This window comes from Penicillium subrubescens (genome assembly GCF_028828155.1).
Source record: "Penicillium subrubescens strain IBT 31985 chromosome Unknown utg000002l_segment0_segment0, whole genome shotgun sequence".
In the NCBI taxonomy this organism is placed as follows: Eukaryota; Fungi; Ascomycota; class Eurotiomycetes; order Eurotiales; family Aspergillaceae; genus Penicillium; species Penicillium subrubescens.
Window position 1 is genome coordinate 1,018,915 of NW_026643152.1, and position 19,123 is coordinate 1,038,037.

At 48.5% G+C, this 19,123-nt stretch overlaps 8 protein-coding genes across 8 annotated transcripts; 3 read left to right on the plus strand and 5 right to left on the minus strand.

Annotated features, from left to right (window-relative positions):
* Positions 1-2,075: 2,075 nt before the first annotated feature.
* N7473_001793 (nuclear transport factor 2 family protein) lies at positions 2,076-2,614 on the minus strand (the record flags this gene model as incomplete). Its single annotated transcript, XM_057147733.1, has 2 exons — positions 2,076-2,423; positions 2,483-2,614. The coding sequence occupies 2 exons, from the start codon at positions 2,612-2,614 to the stop codon at positions 2,076-2,078; spliced, it is 480 nt and encodes a 159-aa protein (XP_057011387.1).
* Positions 2,615-3,060: 446 nt separating this feature from the next.
* On the plus strand, positions 3,061-4,835 carry N7473_001794 (cytochrome P450; the record flags this gene model as incomplete). Its single annotated transcript, XM_057147734.1, has 5 exons — positions 3,061-3,310; positions 3,378-3,733; positions 3,796-4,407; positions 4,463-4,594; positions 4,653-4,835. The coding sequence occupies 5 exons, from the start codon at positions 3,061-3,063 to the stop codon at positions 4,833-4,835; spliced, it is 1,533 nt and encodes a 510-aa protein (XP_057011388.1).
* Positions 4,836-5,364: 529 nt separating this feature from the next.
* On the minus strand, positions 5,365-7,016 carry N7473_001795 (FAD-binding oxidoreductase; the record flags this gene model as incomplete). Its single annotated transcript, XM_057147735.1, has 3 exons — positions 5,365-5,613; positions 5,668-5,934; positions 5,994-7,016. 3 exons carry the CDS (start codon positions 7,014-7,016, stop codon positions 5,458-5,460), a joined length of 1,446 nt encoding a protein of 481 aa, XP_057011389.1. The 3' UTR covers positions 5,365-5,457.
* A 1,146-nt stretch (positions 7,017-8,162) lies between these two features.
* N7473_001796 (uncharacterized protein) lies at positions 8,163-9,816 on the minus strand (the record flags this gene model as incomplete). The annotated part of the gene is given in 7 exon segments (XM_057147736.1): positions 8,163-8,291; positions 8,347-8,585; positions 8,652-8,707; positions 8,760-9,023; positions 9,112-9,476; positions 9,542-9,705; positions 9,720-9,816. Coding segments are annotated over 7 exon segments (1,314 nt in total), but the record flags the coding sequence as incomplete, so codon positions are not given.
* A 140-nt stretch (positions 9,817-9,956) lies between these two features.
* Positions 9,957-10,808, plus strand: N7473_001797 (SDR family NAD(P)-dependent oxidoreductase; the record flags this gene model as incomplete). Its single annotated transcript, XM_057147737.1, has 1 exon — positions 9,957-10,808. One exon carries the CDS (start codon positions 9,957-9,959, stop codon positions 10,806-10,808), a length of 852 nt encoding a protein of 283 aa, XP_057011391.1.
* Positions 10,809-11,226: 418 nt separating this feature from the next.
* Positions 11,227-12,789, minus strand: N7473_001798 (carotenoid oxygenase family protein; the record flags this gene model as incomplete). Its single annotated transcript, XM_057147738.1, has 1 exon — positions 11,227-12,789. One exon carries the CDS (start codon positions 12,787-12,789, stop codon positions 11,227-11,229), a length of 1,563 nt encoding a protein of 520 aa, XP_057011392.1.
* A 500-nt stretch (positions 12,790-13,289) lies between these two features.
* N7473_001799 (FAD-binding oxidoreductase) lies at positions 13,290-15,239 on the plus strand (the record flags this gene model as incomplete). Its single annotated transcript, XM_057147739.1, has 6 exons — positions 13,290-13,528; positions 13,584-13,676; positions 13,731-13,938; positions 13,995-14,970; positions 15,024-15,088; positions 15,147-15,239. 6 exons carry the CDS (start codon positions 13,290-13,292, stop codon positions 15,237-15,239), a joined length of 1,674 nt encoding a protein of 557 aa, XP_057011393.1.
* A 774-nt stretch (positions 15,240-16,013) lies between these two features.
* On the minus strand, positions 16,014-17,156 carry N7473_001800 (MDR/zinc-dependent alcohol dehydrogenase-like family protein; the record flags this gene model as incomplete). The annotated part of the gene is made up of 1 exon (XM_057147740.1): positions 16,014-17,156. One exon carries the CDS (start codon positions 17,154-17,156, stop codon positions 16,014-16,016), a length of 1,143 nt encoding a protein of 380 aa, XP_057011394.1.
* Positions 17,157-19,123: the final 1,967 nt, after the last annotated feature.

A 19,123-nucleotide genomic window follows, 5' to 3' on the forward strand; every position in this document is an offset into this window, starting at 1 on the left:
CTGGCACGTGACGCCTGGGAGTATACCGACCCACAGGGGTAGGATATACTCCAGGGAGTCGATATACTCTCGGGAGTAGATGCTACTCCCGAGAAGACCATCTACTCCAGGAAGAACTAGATATATAAGGACACTCATTTCGCATCATGTATCTAGTTCTCCGCGATCAATCTCACATTGTTACTTGGTTACTACCTTTAGTACTTTGCACTTCACAGTTCACCTTTAAGACAACCCAACCTACGAGTAGGGGATTCACTTCGTGGCAACACTTGGTGATTGACTTACTCGGCGCGCACTTCTGGCACGTTCTGCAAGACCCTCAACAGGATCCATCCCGCAGTAAGGCCTCGCGAGGCAACGGTACGATTGAGAGACATTCTTGGAATCCGCAGTTGGAACTAGGCAAGTATAACCCGTGGACATTCTAACTCACAGTGACCAGTTGGCAACGCGTAACATATATTAGCACAGTTAGATAAAAGGGCTTCGGCGGTAGCTCTCTTAGCTATAGAAGCTTGCTCGGAGATAATACGAAGCGAATATCGTGACATTCTCTTCGTGATATCCGAGTATATAAAGTGGGAGCAGAAATTTAGCGTCTGTTATGATATACCCTGACATGAGGTTTTTCATAATGTTGGTGCCTGAGGCCAATCATACCTGCTGGGTCGAAAGGCCCTCGGTGGAGGATTGCTATCCTCTCGCTTCTGGAGCGTGTACAAATCCCTGCAAGGAAGATCCCCGGAGAAGGTTACACAAGCCTCGTGTCTTTGCCACTTCCCTGCTTCCTTACAAGGAGATATCTCATTCCTGTTAGGCGAATGAAATGGTATATAATATCGGCCATGGAGAGGCGGCTTCCGCTCCTCAAGAAACAGCCTTTGAACAATCTGACTTGGTTCCTTTCTCCTACCTGATTGACATGCCACTATTCTGACTTGTAGTGTATATTCTCCCATTTGTATAGTCTGAGGAACCTGAGGTTCGGATCGATCCTGGCAGGTTCGACTCTAAAAGCTGTGGAGTCGGACCGAACCGGGAGAGTGGCGACTCTCTGCCGAGGTCTAGTCTTAGGTTCGTCAAGAAGTCTGATAACCTGGAACTGATCATGCCAGAACCTGAGACGAATTTAGGAGAGGTCTAAGAACCAAGAAGGCAAACCGCGGCCAGTTATTTATCAGGGATTTCCATCTAACTACACGAAAATCAGAACTACATTCTATCTACATCTAGTAAAGATGACAAGATTAAGACAGCCTGGCCAACGCGGAAAGGTCGAGGCACAAAATACGTGCCAAAAAAGAAATCATCAACAGCACAGTTCCCAGGAGTTAGGATCCCTCAGCGTAGCGCGAAGGACAGGCACAGGGGGAATCTCAGAATACAAAAAGCCCTCTTGTGAATTCTGGCGGCCAATTCGAAGTTGATAGTAAAATGGGTAATCTATTGGATAATAACTTAGCTTTCCTGCATATTCTATGAAAAGGTGCACATTGCAGCCGAAGCCCTCCAGGGCAGATGGTGCAAAGTAAATGAGGAACTCAAATAAGTCAAATTTACACCGGGTCCCCCACCTCAATTATTAACTTTGGAGGATTTTATGCGTTGTGGACTAACATGCTGACTAGTTTAAAGTGAATTTTTGCAAAGACATGCGTGTATCCTTCTTCTGATCAAAGCCGTTTTGTCGCAGCCCCAAGAAGATGTCTACCCCCAAACTTTTGCAAAGAGCATTACAGGCGCAGCAAAGCTTAAGAGAACTGGGGTATATACTGTAAGTTCATGGGTATTTCAACCCCCATGAGCGCCCTCATTTTATGTTCTTCAATCAATCAATAAAAGTCTTTCAATTCAATCAATCTCCCCTTTTGATTCCGTTGCCCTGATTGGCCAATTTCCAAGTACTCCGTAGCTGTCACATAGTTGATATATACCATGATACCACTTTCGTGCCGGGGTTCGATGGTCTCACAAACGTTGGATTGAGGTATGGTTCACCAGGGCTAGTCTTCGCTAATGCTCTTCTCGTACACCAATAATCACCAAAGAGCATCAAGTTGCGGTGCTGGTCATTACAGAAGTGATTTACCAATCCTTGATGGTCGTGTTGCAGCTTTCAATAGATGCGCGTCCTCGATAGCCTCGATGATATGTCCATCCTTATCCAAGGTATACCATACGTAGGCCCTCACTAACGGGCCATTTCCAGGCCATACTGGGCCCCATTTTCCGACAAAATTGTCCGTCTCAAAATTACCGTTGCCTTGGAATTGCATCGTGACTTCAGCCGCGATGACTGTACCGTCTCCGTTAAAGATGGCCTTCCGAAGAGAGAGTTTTTCGGTCACAGCGATATGCACATCCAGGACCCAATCCAAGAACTCGTTGATTGATCTGTCAGGCTGGCCACTCCATTTGAACTGTGAGTGTGTTAGATCAAAACTAACGGAGTAGTCTGGGGTGAATTCCCAGTCCTTACAATGGCATCTGGTGCATAGTAGGGAGTGAAAGCAAGCGGGTCATTGGTATTTAACCCCTCGAGATAGTTTTCGAGATCGGATACGCTCCGGATGGATTTGGTAGCAAACGGCCAGGCTCTCTTATGAGACATGCTAGGTGATTTTGTCCACAGGAATGAGGCAATGGTGGCAATGAGGATGCAACAGACAGACAACGGGCGCAGTCCACCACTGCATCAACATTTTAACCTTCCCAGTGCCATCATGGGTCCGAGACGCCTGGTGGGGCTTGGTGGGTAAGTGTCGATGTCGCCACCCAAGAGGAGACGGCTGTTGATAGTTCGGAGACACGTGATCTGCCAGGCCTCCCACCGGAATGGGGTCTTGAGAAGGTGGCCTCGATCCCTTGAGTATCCCCAGTATCGCCTTACTCAGTGGGGTTTATTGATGGTAGATAGAGTGCGAAGATTGCTGTAAATTTCGACGTGTCAATTATATATTTTATAGTCAACTGATTGCTTTTCACTTGAAGATTTGGTAAACATTAACTACGATACCAATGTTGGGGAACTCGGAGAACCTCTTGTCTCTGCTCAATATGTCGCCGTACATGAGCCTCGAAACGTGGCATGATTTTGACGGTAAAAAACTGACGCAACTGGCTCTCCTCACCGGTGTGGCATTGTTGTGGTGTCACAGTATTGGCGTGCTTCTGTATAGCCTCTTTTTCTCACCGTTGCGGCGCATTCCTGGTCCCTTCTTGGCCCGGGCCACACGCTGGTGGGAATACATAAAGGTGGTAAATGGTGATTCACATCGGGAGTATGTTCGGCTTCATGAGAAATATGGTTTGTTGTGTACCTGGCCTGCTTGTCGCTCGGAAGACGTCACTAACGGCCAACACAATCCGATTAGGCCCAATCGTTCGGATTGGACCAAACCGGTACAGCTTCACTTTACCACAAGCCGTGAAGAAGATTTATGAACTGGGTGGGAAGTTCGAAAAGAGCCAGTACTACTCGCCACTGCTGAGCCCGGACCCTGCTACACAACACATCTTCCCGATGCTGGATAATGAGCGGCACAAGGATAGGCGGAGAAAGATTTCTGCTCTTTATACCATGTCCACGATGGTTTCGTATGAAAATGCGGTCGACAAGTTGAATGAAGTGTGTATTCGGAAGATACATCAATTCGCGGAGGAGCGTCGCCTGATCGATATCCCCCACTGGATGCAGTATTACGCGTTTGATGTTATTGGCGAAATCACAGTCAGACACTCTATGCTGTTCCTCGGACATGGAAGTTAATACTAACCGTTGTCTCTGTCCAGTTTAATGAGAGCTTCAAGATGATGGAAAATGAGGGAGACACGACGGGAATGATCTCAGGTATTCGTGAAGCCAACGATTTTCTAGCCTATGCTGGAGTCGTCCCAAACGTTCTCCCATGGTTTGCTCGGTTGGCCACCCTCCTAGGCAAGACGTCAAATGCTCGGATGATTGTTGGCTACACCTGGAAGCAGATCAATAAGTATCGTGACATGAACGTGCATTCTACCAAAGAGACGAAGAAATACGACACGTTCTTGAATAAGGTTCTCACCATGGAAGCTGCAGGCTCTATCGGAAATCCCAATATTTTGGATGCCTGTTCAAGCAACATCACGGCTGGATCTGACACCACTGCGATTAGTTTAAGCTCATGCCTGTACTACCTTTACACAAATCCAGACAAGCTCAAGAAACTGCGAGATGAGATTGACACTATGGCAGCTGATGGTCGTATCTCTGACCCAGTCACATTTCGGGAAGCCCAAGGTATGACCTACCTGCAGGCTGTGATCAAGGAAGCACTCCGTCTTCATCCGGCCGTGGGTACCATGTTGGCTCGTGTTGTGCCAAAAGGGGGCATGGAGCTGGAAGGCCATTACTTCCCAGAAGGGGTATGTGTGCCTAAACCGATACTTCTCCCTTGTTGATGTCTTACCGTGATGACAGACTGAAGTTGGAGCAAATGCATGGCCGTTGCATTACAATAAGGACATCTACGGACCAGATCCGCAGGCCTTTCGTCCGGAACGTTGGATTGGTGATGAAAAGACTTCCCTCATGGAGTCGATGATGTTTGCGGTACGTGCGATGATTCCAAGTGGTTTATGAATGATAGCTAACTACCCTGCCTCTTTAGTTTGGAGGTGGCTCTCGGACTTGTCTCGGCAGGAATATTAGCTTGCTGGAGATGACAAAGGTGATACCACAGCTGGTGCGTAAGTTTGACATCGTACTCGATAAAAATGACGAGTCGATGGAAACTCAATGTGCTTGGTTTGTGTATACCCACTATAAGGGGCGGTTCAAAGCGAGAGAGTGAGATAGCGGCAGCGACAAGGGTCGTAGGAAGGGGTTGCTATAACTTTCATCCCCGTCTAACCTCCGGCGCTTGAATTCAACCGGTCAATAACCATTGTCTGCTGAGCCTATTGAATGGTCATTTCCCTCCAAATACAAAGAAAGTCTGCCCTGAGTAAACCATTCTACTACGGAAGTCACTGATTATCCCAAATGTCATCAACTATATCTTGCTATTGACAGCATTACGCGATATATTTACTTAGGCCACCAGTAACCCATACAATTATGAGGTGAGTACATACTGCTACCAAGACTCGGATATAAGCATATTTATAAGGATCTTGAGAGTGCGTTTATCAACATGCCATTCTCTTGACAGTCATCGGGTGCAATTTCTCTAATTCATTGATTAATGCACTGACTATAGATGGCTCGGAAAATTTTTTCTTAAGGAAGCCTTTTTGTATCCCTCAGAGACCGTCAAATTCTTGATACTAAATAATCGCTCCCATTGTAAGCATTGAGGCTTCCAAAAATTTGGAGTCCCAGCCACGCGTTATTGCACTAAGGTGAGACAATTTAATAGTTGATGAATCTTGAAAGGAATAAGAGGAACATGGTAAATACACCGACAGAGAATTCTAAGACAATTTACTCCTGTGACTAACCGAGATTTTCTGATGCGCATTGGGCATGTCTAAAGTGCTTGCAAAACCTCGGTGACCGATAAACATTTCGGAGGGATCCCATTTCTCTCTGATCAACAGCCACTTCTTCAGTGCAGAGTCCGTCATAACCTGGCTCATGTCAGTCCTATTTGCGCACATCAGCCAGGGCCTGCGGCAACTCACCTTTGGTTTTCTATGCTTAACATTGAAGTCCGCAACATAAAGACCAGAAGAGACTTTATCAGCTTTGGTGTAGGCGTCCAGAAGCCACTTGTCCACCACTCCGTCATGCTTTGCATCCTTCCAGCATAGCATCGTCGAGACGTAAGCCTTCTGAGGCAAGCTGAGAGCCTGGTTCCTTTCGTCCGGATAGTAGTCGATTGGGCAAAATGTTCCAGATGAAAGACGAGTAGGTAAATCGAAGAGCGCCGGAGTAATAGCGTCAATGACCTAGGGGAAGCACATTAGAATAAACCGAACACCAAAAGCGCGTCAAGAAAAGTACTCACATCATCATCAGAAGCGTTTGGGTCGACCAAAATGCTGTCAACATTCCACCTCTCACCGTTTCCCTGCGGCTGGAGGCTCTCTTGCGCAGCCCAAAGTTCTTCCCACGTCCTCTCTGCTAAAGGAATGGTAGCAACGGTGTGTTTCTTAAACTCGTCAGGAAGGGTGTCCCATGGGCTTGCGAGAACCCCAGCTTCTTCAATCGAATCCGCAAACATAATTTCGTTGATGAGAAAGAACACACGCTTTGCTTTGGATTCGTGGCCCCCATTGGGATCGTCCTTATCTGCGTAGAAGGTCGCAAAGAACAAATCCACACCGTATTTTGGGACCTTCTTGGAGGTCTCAATCACATATTTCAGTAATGGCCTGAATATCTCGGTGGAGTCAACGATTATCGTCATGTCGTAGAGCTTTCGGGCAGGAATGGTCTTGATCCAGATCCGCGTAATCACCCCAAAAAAGCCCTGGCCGCTGCCGGGTGCCGCCCAGAACAGATCGGCATTCTGAGTCTTGTTGGCAATCACTATTTCCCCGTCGGAAGTGACGATCTCGAGCTGGGCAACCCAGCGGTCGGCTGTGTAGCCCCATCCACGCATGAACCACCCTTGGCCACCGGCAAGGAGGAAGCCGCCCAGGGCAACGGTTCGGGAGTGACCTGCTGGGAAAAATCTGTTGATTCGCCGGAGATAATTGATGACAGCCTCAACCCTATGACCGGGGCTCACTGCAGCGATCTCAGTGGCGGCATCATACTGAATGTTTTGGTTCAGGCTGCTCGTGTCGATCAGGAGGCCGCGTTCAAGGAGCGAATTGCAAAAGAACAGATGCCCGCCGGACCGAACGCCAATCTTCAACCCTCGTTGACGTGCATATTTGACGGCTGCCACAACTTCCCCTGTGGTTGTTGGGCTGACGATCTCAGCGGGGTGGACATCAGGAACCCGCCCGTTGAAAAACCGACGGCGAAGTTCGTCGTAGGCTAAGGATCCCTTAGAGACAGAGTTGGGAAGTGGAGAAGCCATAATTTGTGAGAGAGAAATATTATCAGAGGATAAAGGAAGGCTGTCAATAACCTCACCTCCGCTTTTGAAGTCATTCTTCATCTAGCCAGACACCTGATTCGGGATAAATCACCCCACCCTTCAATGCTATGCTCGTCGCCACCCTGTGCACATGAATGGCATGTCGCAGCCTGTATCCATCCAGGTGTGGAGTCCATACAGTGGCCATGCTTAATTGTACCAACGCCACACGTATGGAGACGTATTGTCGCGGGTCCTCTCTTCTAGTGGGCGGGGCGGGGTAGATGACCACTATATTCTCCAGTTTTAACGGGTGCCACCTCAACCCACCTCGACCAGATGTGGATTGGAAGTCCCAATTGACAGGCAAAGTTTCTACCAGATTTAGGCTGCAACCTGCTGATGGATATAATTTCAAAATCATCGCTAGTTCATGAAGTTAACAAAGTATTGTGGTCGGGCTCCGCCTGCGCAACGAATGCTATCCATTGGTGATCAACACGCCATGTATAAGAACAAATATCGACATTTAAACCAATGAAGAGAACGCATCCCGTGCATTGAAGTTCGCCACAGTACTTAGTCTATCGATCCATGCGACCTCGCGCTATACAGTTGTATTGCATTGTTGGCCGCTTCCTAATACTAGCTAGCTTTACGCATCAACCGGTGATGCAATTTACATGAATCACATTTCACAGCTTAGCCGGGTAAGCTCCATTTGCCGATGAGATAATAAGTGAAGTGTCCTACTAGCCTGAAATCAAGATGGAGAGATTAGATCATCTACAGATTGATCCCTCGTGGGGTTCGGCAAAGGTTACGGTATAGAGCATTCTCTATTTGATCATAAGTAACGTCTACGTCGAAAGTTAATAAGTCAGCATCACCACGCCGTCTCACGTGCTGGAGAGGATGCCGTGATATTACATACAGTATGCAATTTCTCTCAGAGGCTATGTTTTATGGACGACTCAACCCCGATCTTTTTCAACTGCACGGAAGCGAGTTCGTCAATATGAAAATCTATGTTTGAACAAAAATGAGTATGTGTACTGACCTCTGCGATTACGTCGTATCCATATGTAAATTGCTGTGCAGAAGGGTCGATCCTAGGGACAAGATCAGATCTCTGCTTGTTGCAGCTCATTTTCCGCGGAGACAGTCCACATACCAGTAGAAAGGGTATCCGGGTTGCTGGTCATAGAGCTGAGACACTGCCAGCCGATCTCTCTCTTCTTGCTCGGGTCCATCATGCAGATGATTGATGTGTCTCTGGTACAGAATATGAGTACTCCTGCGTTCTGTCCAAGATGACTTTGCTTCTTACTTGTTTCAGGCTCCATTTTTGCAACGCAGTGCTTCGAGGCGCTCTCATAGACTGATACGTCTTCAGTACCTCTGGTAACTGCTCCCGGTTCTGTACCTTGGACAATAAAATCCCTAATGCTGCGCCGTCCTCGAGAGCAGATCCAGCTCCTTGTGCCATGTAAGGAAGCATTGGGTGACAAGCATCTCCCAAGAACGCTACGGTGGCCTCTTTATTAAACCACTCATCCAGCTCATTCACTGCGCACAAGTTAGGAAGAAGTTTGAAGGGTAGGCATTCCTCCCTTTCCGCGCTTTTCTACTCACAGTGCATAAGCTTCCACTTTTCAACTCTGTCAACTTGATCCAAGAACGTTCGCAGACTGTTTTGAGTAAGTGTTTCCGTAACAATGTGAAATTTGAGAGCCGACGCACAGTGGGTCCCAACTCTGAAATATCTCCTTCATTTCTGAAATGCTGCCCGGCATCTTAGCCACATTATCAGGTAAGTTATCTGGAACCAATAGGACGATGTTAATCATGCTATTATTTCGAAGAGGATAGTATATAGCATGACAACCAGGGCCAACCCATAAACAGACCCTAGATTTCTTGGTAAAATCAAGGAGCTCTTTATGCTCCAGATCCTTTGTATGGAGGACAATCCGATACGCAAGGTCTCCTGTAGGTAGAGGAGGACTAGGTTGGCCTCTGACAGCTGACCTTGTTTTGGACCATAGCCCTATCATAATATTAGCTCAAACGTGAGTCAACAGAGCCGATGTACTACTCGCCATCTGCTGCAATGATCAAGTCTCCAGTGAACCTTTCACCCTTGTCAGATATTAACTCAGGTAGGGAAGGGTTGACATCTGTTATGAGAACTCCGAATTGAAATCGTACACCGAGGGCCTTTGCCCGCTCGTACATAGCAAGCTGCAGGTCGGCTCGATGCATGTCCCAATAATACGATCCAAACTTTTCCAGCATTTCCGCAGCGAAGCCTTGACGCTCACCAAGAAGCTTTTTGCCATCATATCGACGCACAACAAATTCCTCCGGGCTACTTGCTAAGTGTTCCAAACTAGGCCCCAGTCCCCATCTGAGCAACAGCCGAGTGGCATTGGGCGTGAGCTGAAGGCCAGCGCCGATCTAGTTTCTCATTTTTAGGTTAGTTCTTCCTTGAATCGTTGAACAACAGGCAACTAACTACTTACCTCTGCGAGCACAGGGGCTGACTCAACGACCAAGACATCGTGATGGGGCGATTCCTCCTTGACAGAGAGGGCAGCTGCTAGCCCGCCGAGCCCAGCTCCGATGACGACAATGTTCAAGGACATAATTCCGTGTTTCAGTAAGAAGGGGAGATGGGATAATGCCGCTTATCATACATACCTCTCGGATTTCCGTTTGCTTCTTCCGATCCCCACCCGATGCCACCTCCTGCTTCCGATGGTGCTTCCGACGGTGGCAATCGAAAGCCAGACCCACGCTGGTGGGGTATTTTATAGTCAGTCAAGTAAATTAGGTAACTTGTTAGTTAGTTACAAGACTGGGCTTAGTCATGCCCCATCTTATCAACGTCTTTCGTCGACACCTGTTGAGGTCAAGATACCCCTCGATTGAAATATTATGTCTCGTCTGGATCTTCTCGCAGGACATTTCCTCCCCGCAAACGCTGCAACTGTTCAAACGACACAAGAAATCATGTCTTCACTGGCCGGAAAGGTTGCCTTGATCAGCGGTTCTTCTGCAGGACTCGGCGCTGCCATTGCTCAAGAGCTCTTTGCTCGCGGTGCCTCTGTTGTTATAAACTACCCCTTTCCCAGCGAGAAGGCCAACGCAAACAAGCTTCTTGAAAGGCTTGGTGATTCCAAAAGAGCTATTGCAGTTGAGGCCGATCTCTCGACGCGAGACGGACCGCAGGCCTTAGTTGATGAAGCTGTCAAGGTCTTTAGCAAGATTGATATTCTCGTCAATAGCGCTGGGATCAACCGACCCATATTTTTGGACGACCCAAACGATTCAACTGTTGAAAAGACCTGGCATGACATTGTGAATTTAAATGGAAGGGGGGTCTTCTTTCTCACCAGGGCCGTGCTCAAACACCTTTCCCGAGAGAATTCGCGCATCATCAACATCGGCAGTTCTGCATCTCGCACTCCAAGCCCACAGTCCAGCATCTATGCCGGCACCAAGTCTATGGTCGAAGTCTACACTCAGTGCTGGGCAACGGAACTCCCTCGCAAGTACGGATGCACTGTCAATGCTGTTGCTCCCGGTCCGGTTGCTACAGACGCTTTTTTAGCCGCCCCGTCGTTCGTTAGAGAGGCTTTGCAACCCTTGATTGACGCCACTCCTGTCGCCCCACGCCTGGGTAGGCCGGAAGAGATAGCCTGGACAGTGGCGACTTTGGCGGAAGAAAGAGCGGGCTGGATTAATGGAGCCTTTATACCCGTAAATGGAGGGAGTGCTATATTCTAGTTCACGTGGTGAATTCGGTCAAATGTCGATGATAAGTCAGATCGCGCGAACCACACATGTAATAGCGTATTCAATCCTCAGACCTAAAACATGGCATTTGTCAACATTGTCGTCTCCAAAAATTCAAACTGTAAGCAACGGAGTATAGGTTGCCCGTTAACCCTGACTCCCAAAATACTGTATGATTCCTCTAGACATGAAACGATTCCCTCGCAGGGATCATAATAGAATAGATCAAAGATAGTGCAGTCTAATCAACATAAAAATTCGTTTTCAATAATTCAGCTGCTCGGTTACGGGGTTTAGTCTAGTCTTTCAGGTTCACGGAACCCTTCCAATTTCACAAATCAGGTCTTCAGATCAAGAGAAAACAGGTAAGTGAATAACTAGAATAATGAGATATTACTAATGGATGTATTTACTCTTCCTCTGCCTTTCGAGCTGCACTGGCCTTCCTCGCAGCTTCAACTTCTTTACCGTCCACCCAGCTACCGTGTAGGCCGTCCATCAACTTGAATGGCAACTTGATCTCGGCAATGGGACCCCTGGTGATGTCCAACGCGTCAAACAGTAACAAAACATTCCTTCCCTCGCGATAGCGGTCGGCGAGGATGAGAAGATATCCGTCCTCCCCGGCGGCCCCTTCGTGGCGGGGCACAAACACCGGCTCCTGAAACGTCGAGTCGTCCCCATGACGGTAGGATTGGAGCTCTCTAGTCTCAAAGTTGTAGCATACTAGAGTGTTGAACCCAGCATTTGGAGCAGCAAATTCGTGGTTATTGAGCCTGACAGGGTGGGTAGGATCGACCTTTAAAATCCAGACGCGAGAGTATTTCTTGCCCAGAAGACGGTCGTCGATGCGACCAAACTCGTTCACACCACGAACGTGTACATCCTCAGGCTGGACCATCGTGTCGGTGCTTCCCTTTGGATCGAATCGGTAACGGAGAATAGGCGAGGTTACCTTAGCAGGATCGGTGAAGAATCGCTCCCCCTTGCTGTTGGGGAAGAAGGGGAAGTGTGCGTCAGTCCAGACATTGGCGTCTAGCACCAAGTTGCCGCCCTCCTCGTAGGCATTAATGGTGTGAGAGTAGACGCCCTGAGGTGTCCTGAACCACTTCGCATCTTCAGGCTTCGCTCCTCGTCGGGGGATCACACCAAGGAGCTGATGGTCGAGCGTCTCGTCCCAGTAGAAGTGATCGCCGCCGTTCTTCATCTGCTCCAGGCTCGCCTTCAATCCATTGATGGGGAATACGACCCAGTTCTCCGTCACCCAGAAGTCATGAATCATACACGGCCAGGGCGCTTGGAACCAGACCTCTTCCGTGATTCTTCCATCCTTGTCCACAGTGAAGGAGCAGATATCGGGAGAGGCTTCGCCTGCAGCTTCGTAGCCGTAGCAAACAAGTTCGCCAGTGTCGGCGTCTGCTTTCGGATGAGCGGTATGGGTGGGACAGCGAAGCGTGCCGTGATAGTCAATGTTGCCAATGGTGTCCAAGGTGATTGGATCCATTTCCATGGGAGGCGCATCCTCCTTGAGTGCCATTAATTTGTTATCGTGAAAGACAACATGAGTGTTGGCTGTTGTGCCTTTGAGCACATCCCGAACGAGTGGTTCATCGGTGTATTTGTTTCGGTATCTGCCGAAGACGGCTCGTCTGGCCTGTCGCTCTGCCAGCAGCTTTGGCGTCTTGACATAGCGCTGCTTGAAATCTACATGTCCATCTTTGATGTAGAATGAACTAACATTGCCATCTCCATTGAGTGGGATTTCAGTCTCGGCGAACTTGGGTGGAAATGCATGATCAGGCTGAACTCGGTAAAAGGCACCATGGATTGTGCTTGGAATCTCTCCGATGACCTCGAGCTCGAAAACATCTGCCTCGAAGCGCAAGTGATCTTCATTCCACTGGCTCATTGCATAATGTTTGGGAAAGTGAGTCCCGCTGCTGGTGGGGACACCAGGAACAATGTGCGCCATGGTGTTTGATGGAATGAAGACGAGCGAAGACTGGAGGTTGGTCCAGATACAATTTGTGATGCGGGCGTGTCTCAGTCACAAAGGTCAATGGGTCTATTTCCTTCCCGAAAATGACATGAGCCCTAGCATCATTTAAAAGACGCTAGGAATCTTGCCATCATCTTTGCCATCAACACTCCTTTTCCTTGTCTCAGCAGTTCCGGACCCACCGAAATGTCAGTGGGGTGTTCTGAGTGAGTTCCAACCCTCCCCACCGAAGTGGTCACAGCATGACGAGGGGTGGACCCACTCTGTAAAACGCACGTGCACTTCCCACCCGGAATGAAAGCAGCGTCTATGGTCTGGCCATTTTGAGAAAGACCTATGCGTTCCATTTTTCCTTAATTGATCCCATATTTTCCTCGATAGACAAACAAAAAAGATCGCCAGAGTCATTCCCATTATACAAACAGATTCATATCCCACCACATCGAGCTTTTGAACCGCCCAAACAATTCATAATGGTTCAGTGGTATACTGTCCCAGAGCTTCAGTCGCACCATGAACAGGCGTTCGGGTCACGGAAGCCGGGGCCCAGGACCCTCCCACCAGGTCACGATGAAGCCAGCTTCCAACGTGCTGTGGATGAATTCAAGGCCATCGTCGGTGACGAGAACGTCATTATCGACGAAGGGTTGGTGAACCTTCGAGATCCATACCCATTGTTCGAGGAAGGATTCGAGGCTTCTGCTGGTTTATGGTATGCGATGCTGAACTCCATCCCCGAAGGAATAGATTGCTAAGATGCACTCCAGTCCAGTATCCGTTGAGGAAATCCAGGCAATTCTCAGAGTCGCTAATCAGCATAATGTACCCTTATGGGTTTGCTCACAGGGAAAGAACTTTGGGTGAGCTTCCCCCAGATAGTACATGACAGTCAGTCGCTCACTATCAAACCTTAGCTACGGCGGCCCCGCCCCTCGAGTTGCCGGGTCAATTGTCTTGTCTCTTCACAGAATGAAGCGCATCATCGAGGTTAATGAGAAGCTTGCATACATCGTGGTGGAACCAGGTGTGACCTTCTTCGAGGTTTGCAACCACTTCGCTGAGAATAAAATGAATCTTTGGATGTCAGTTCCAGCTCTGGGTTGGGGAAGCGTCCTAGGAAATGTGAGTAACACGAAGCATTTAGTCATCTCCGTTGGCTCATGTCTCTGCCTTTGTAGACTCTCGATCGTGGCCATGGGTACACCATTTCCGGAAACCGACAGCACTTCATCGGCAGCATGGAAGTGGTGTTGCCTTCAGGGGAGGTCCTCCGTACAGGCCAATGGGCTGTCCCTAATTCCCCAAGCGCACACGCGTGTGGAAACAGCTTTGGTCCTCAAGTAGACGGCCTCTTTCTGCAAAGTAATCTTGGTATTGTGACCAAGATCGCGGTCGCCGTTGATATTGCCCCGGCATCCTTCATGGATATCAAGATTCACTGCCCCGAAGTTGACGACATTGCACCCCTCATCGATACGCTGCAGCAGTTAGACCGCGAAGGCATTACGCAGAGCCATCATATGATTACTAACATCAACCATTTTGCTTCTCATGACGCAGCCAAACACCAGCAGCAGAGTACTCAAGGTCCATTAACCCCTGAAACCGTCGCCTATTTAAAGGAGAAGTACAACACTGGCTACTGGCGCTGCGTGGCTGCCCTATACGGTCCCAAGGACCTTGTCCTAGCCCGCTGGAAACGCATCCAAGAGGTTGTATCCACGAATATTCCCTTTGCCAGGATTGAAAACACGTTCTACGAAGGGGAAAACGGCCAACCCGTGGATAACACCAAGATCGACAGCTTGTACGCTGGTGTCCCCACAATGAATCCTATAAAGCTAGCAGATTATAATCTTCCTGCTGACGGATCTGGAGCGGGGGCCCATATTGACACAACACTCATCCTGCCGTGCGAGGGAGCAACAGTCTTAGCTTGGTTCCATAAGGCTAAGGCGATCATGGAACTGGAAGGCGTTGACCCGTTCATTGGTTGCCACGTCTTCCCAAAATACATCCTGTTTGTTCAAGAATACGTTTTTGACAAAACGAATCCAAAGCACCGCCAAGGGGGGCGTAAATTGATCCGGTCATTGCTTGATGAGGCACGGGAGAACGGGTTTGCAAACTACCGATCACACATCCAACACATGGGTAAGGTCTCTCCCTGTCTCTCCGAACGTTGGATGTAGCTCACGTTATACTAGACGCAGTTCAAAGCTTATATGGTTATAATGGCCATATCTACCGGAGATTTGTGGAGACACTGAAGGTACGCTTGCAGATTCGAATACTCTCAACTTTGCACAGAGCTAATTAATATCCCATAGGCTGCTCTGGATCCAAACGGTATCATATCCCCAGGGAAGCAGGGTATCTGGCCCCCCAAGAATATATCGTATGCCTCTAGGCCCAAGCAATAATCTTCAAGATTTTAAATGTACCTTTTTGCTTGCCACGTTCAATTACTTTTCCAATAACTTATGTCGCCTTCTGTATTAATACATTCTATTCATATTTTCTTGGATAGGCAATGCCTCAATCCAGCCATGGTGGAAAAAAAGACTCTGCTACTGGCGGAACCCACGTCTTCTGAGAGTCAGTGCGAATCCAAGAACTTATGAATAAATGCGTTGCAATTTTACGACACACGAGGGAGTACTGAAATCACCTCTCTTGTATATTTGTTTCACAAATAGTTTGCACAAGCAATTAGTTAGATATAATATGTGTTTCGTAGACTAGGAATTGGCACCACACCTGCAAGCGACGCACCAAAAGATGTGAGAAGCCAATCAGTGAGGTTTATTCCTCTGATTCAGTGCGTTTCTATATCTCCCCACAACGGGCGTAACAGAGCAACTTACTAGCTTGTTCTCAACCTCAGCCCCGTCGAGCTTGTTCCCACCTAAGTGAGGATCAGTTGCTTCCTTCAGCCTCTGTCGAGCGGGCCAAACGCGTGCCATTTGAATGAGCCGCCGAAACTGGGCGGCACTATTTCACGCAGGCTTGCCATTTTGACTTGAAATGGCTCGCAGGGCCATAACATAGTACGAGAAAGGTCTAATGCTCCTAGCATCCGAATTGACGTGAAACAAGTTACTATTTAGTTCTCTACTAAAGATACAACTTCACAGTTCTGGCCAATACTTGTAAGCCAAAATCGCCCTAGGACGAGGCGGAAAGCCTCCCACATGTCACCAGGCGTTAGGAGCAATGTCTGTATACACCCGAAATCCGCTATTTTTCTTTGCGTGGCGGAATGCTTCGTGATGCTGCTCTAGACCGTAGATGTTGTGCGTCGAACCGCCGCGCTTCCCAAGCTTGAGTACTCCCGAGTTCGCCATCTTCAAGGTAAGATCTACTCCAGTTCTCGTGACCATGATTTTCCCAATAATTTTAAGGTTGAGGTGCATCACAAGAGCATAAGGGACCCGAACATCACCGGCCGGCCCACCACTGAGAACGATCCTACCACTCGGTCGCATAGCTCGGATGGCTGCGGAGAAGAACGGTGAGCCCGTCAACCCGCCCGATGCCCAGTCGTTGTAGACCTCGATACCTCGCCCATCTGGAGTAGCGTTCCGGATGGCCGCGGTATCTGCTGCGTCGTCTCCCGTCATGACGACATACCTGAAGCGCTCATGATTTCCCAGCTGCTTTTCTAAACGTTGAAGCTTCTCTTCGCTGCGGCCAAGTGCTAAAACATTAGCACCTCGTGCAAGTGCCACGTCACAGCTGATACCACCAAAGGTACCCGTGGCCGGACCAATAGCAATCGTCTCACCCGCCTCGATCTTGGCCGCCTCACATACAGCACCAACTCCAATGACGTAGAACGACAGTTCGTGGAGATCTGCGGGGGTATATCCCAGCTCTTTGACCAAGCGTTGTTCGTCTAGCACGAAGATAGTCTCTAGTGGGACTTTTTGATACTGTTGGAGAGCCCCGTCACGCCATTCTCCTTGCATAAGCTTGCGGCCACTGTCACCTTCTCCGCCATGATGGCCTTGGATAATGCCCACATCAGGATCGTCTCGCCCGTGGATGGAGCCGGAGAAGAAAACGAGATCACCGGGCTTTGCAAGCACCGCGTCTGACCCGACAGCATATACTCGGCCGATGTGGCTAGGATGTGGTACTAATGGCAGAGCGAGATTGAACACGGGTAACTTTCCGGTGTGGATGTCCTCGGCGTAGGGCTGGATGACAGTGTTGAGGACCTGTACAACAACCGAACCGACTGTTGCGTCGGGAATGGGTAGATTGATGAGCTCCAGAGGCTTGTCAAATGAACTCAGCCACAAGGCGCGATTTTGGGTAGCGGTCGTGGAGCCCATTGTGAAGGTTCCTGCTTGGTATGAATCTGTAATTATTCATGATAGTTTGAACAAGGGCAGATTTCTTAACGTTTAAAAAGAAAGCCAGTCTACCACAATTCCCGTGAGCGCTCCACCGAATAGGCACCGAAGAGTGAACCGCTCATGGGCAATAGTTGTGGACCCACCCGGCAGTATTCCTTGGCCTGTTGAATCGAAGTACAATTGCTGTTTCGGTTGTTCCATAGATGGTGAGAGGGTTGGCTGATTGATAGAAAGATGATGGGAAGCATGGAGTCATACTCCGTACTTTCTCGTAATGAAAGGAGCCACCGCCCACCGACCACATTGTCCCCACCTTGGCCTCATGAACCCACCCACTGACGCAAATTTCTCTACTACATGTGGTATACTAAAATAGTAGGCTGTCTGCGAGTTAGGGTAAGGGTGTGTTAAAAACCTACTGTAGCACCCCCGTTAGCAAAGGCAGCCAGATCAAGACAGACAAGTCGAGGCATGAAAGAAAAAAGCACACGAAAATAGCAGCATCACCGAGCGTAGATTTGTCGATGCCACCTTGGACAGAAAAGCGATATTCATAGGACTCCAAGAACGTAGGAGAACAGTCACTACTCCTGACAATGGATAGGATGGGACCAAACTCTCTGAACAAATCTCTGTTTACTACGGCATATAAAAGAGCGCATGTCTCCTGACGGAAACAGGGGGGTTTGTTACTTCTTATTCCTCCTCTTAGTCTGGCCGAGACGCCTCTTTTTAAGAACGCGATCAGAGAAGCCTAAGTAAACACTAGCAGTAGCATTTGCCGCTTCCCCGCAAAGCCAGCAACATGGACATGTCAACAGTGCAGGTTACCCCAGAGCGACTTCGGAAGAGCCGGTTCACACTGCAGTAAGGGTAGCGATGTTCCAGGCCCAGATCCTTCTCAGTTATATCGGGACACATTGCGGGATGGAGCAGTGGCCAAGGTCTACCCATCTCCTCTCCATAAATGTACGCTATCTTGACTTATAAGCCTGTCTATGACGGTCATTCCTTCCGTCAACATCTAATAGTTTACTGGGAGTATGCGCATGAGGCCTTGAACGAGCTAAGAACTTATCCAATCATGACATACGAAGAATGGGTGCTCCAGGAAAGCATCAATAGGTAGGTATATCGGCTTTTTTGAATGGTAGTTCTGGGTGATTTCTTTTTAAACTGACTGTCATAAGGTGTCTTGCAGCGACAGTCCTAATTGGAGCTGCACCCACTTCAAAAGCAAGAACGAAATGCTTTGCCACTCTAATATGCGACGCCACATTCGCTCTACCCTCCAGAACTGCCGATTGGCTGCTGGATGAACATGACTGGAGTTCTCCTACTGATACTATTTTTTCTTGACGACGTATTAAGAAACGTTCTCTCTGGACAACTTCCTAATTGTGCTCTCAGCGAGTTTGGCCTGGTTACCATTGTAGCCATGATACACTACCGTGTCTCTTCATTTGAAGCACTGACGACGTCATTCAACCGAGATATGTATCCCGAATTTGTTGGTATAATGAATAAGGCGGTGCAAACTCTCGATGAGATGCTTAGGGATCGACTGGATAAAGTGAAGCCAGGCTAAATACCGAATCAAAACTTGCAATGTGCTACGTCGCTGCTTAACTCGGTCTATTACCACCTCTATGGAAGCCTTCCCCTGGCAATTATGAAGAGATTACTTGACCCTTCTGAAAAACCGACGACGCTACAAAATATACTTCATTCATCGGAACGAATTTATTCACACATCTGTACAAGGCAGTGGCTCGAGCAGCAGATCAATTACGTCTTGATTGCCAATTGGGCTTGGAATACCTGCAGAGGGTTGTTCCTCACGCGTTTGGACCGGAGTGTGCGATGAGCACTTTGGAGGGAAGTATGTGACTTTCTTCGTCTACCGCTTGATAGTTCCAGACCTGAGCTAATTGGTCGTAAGG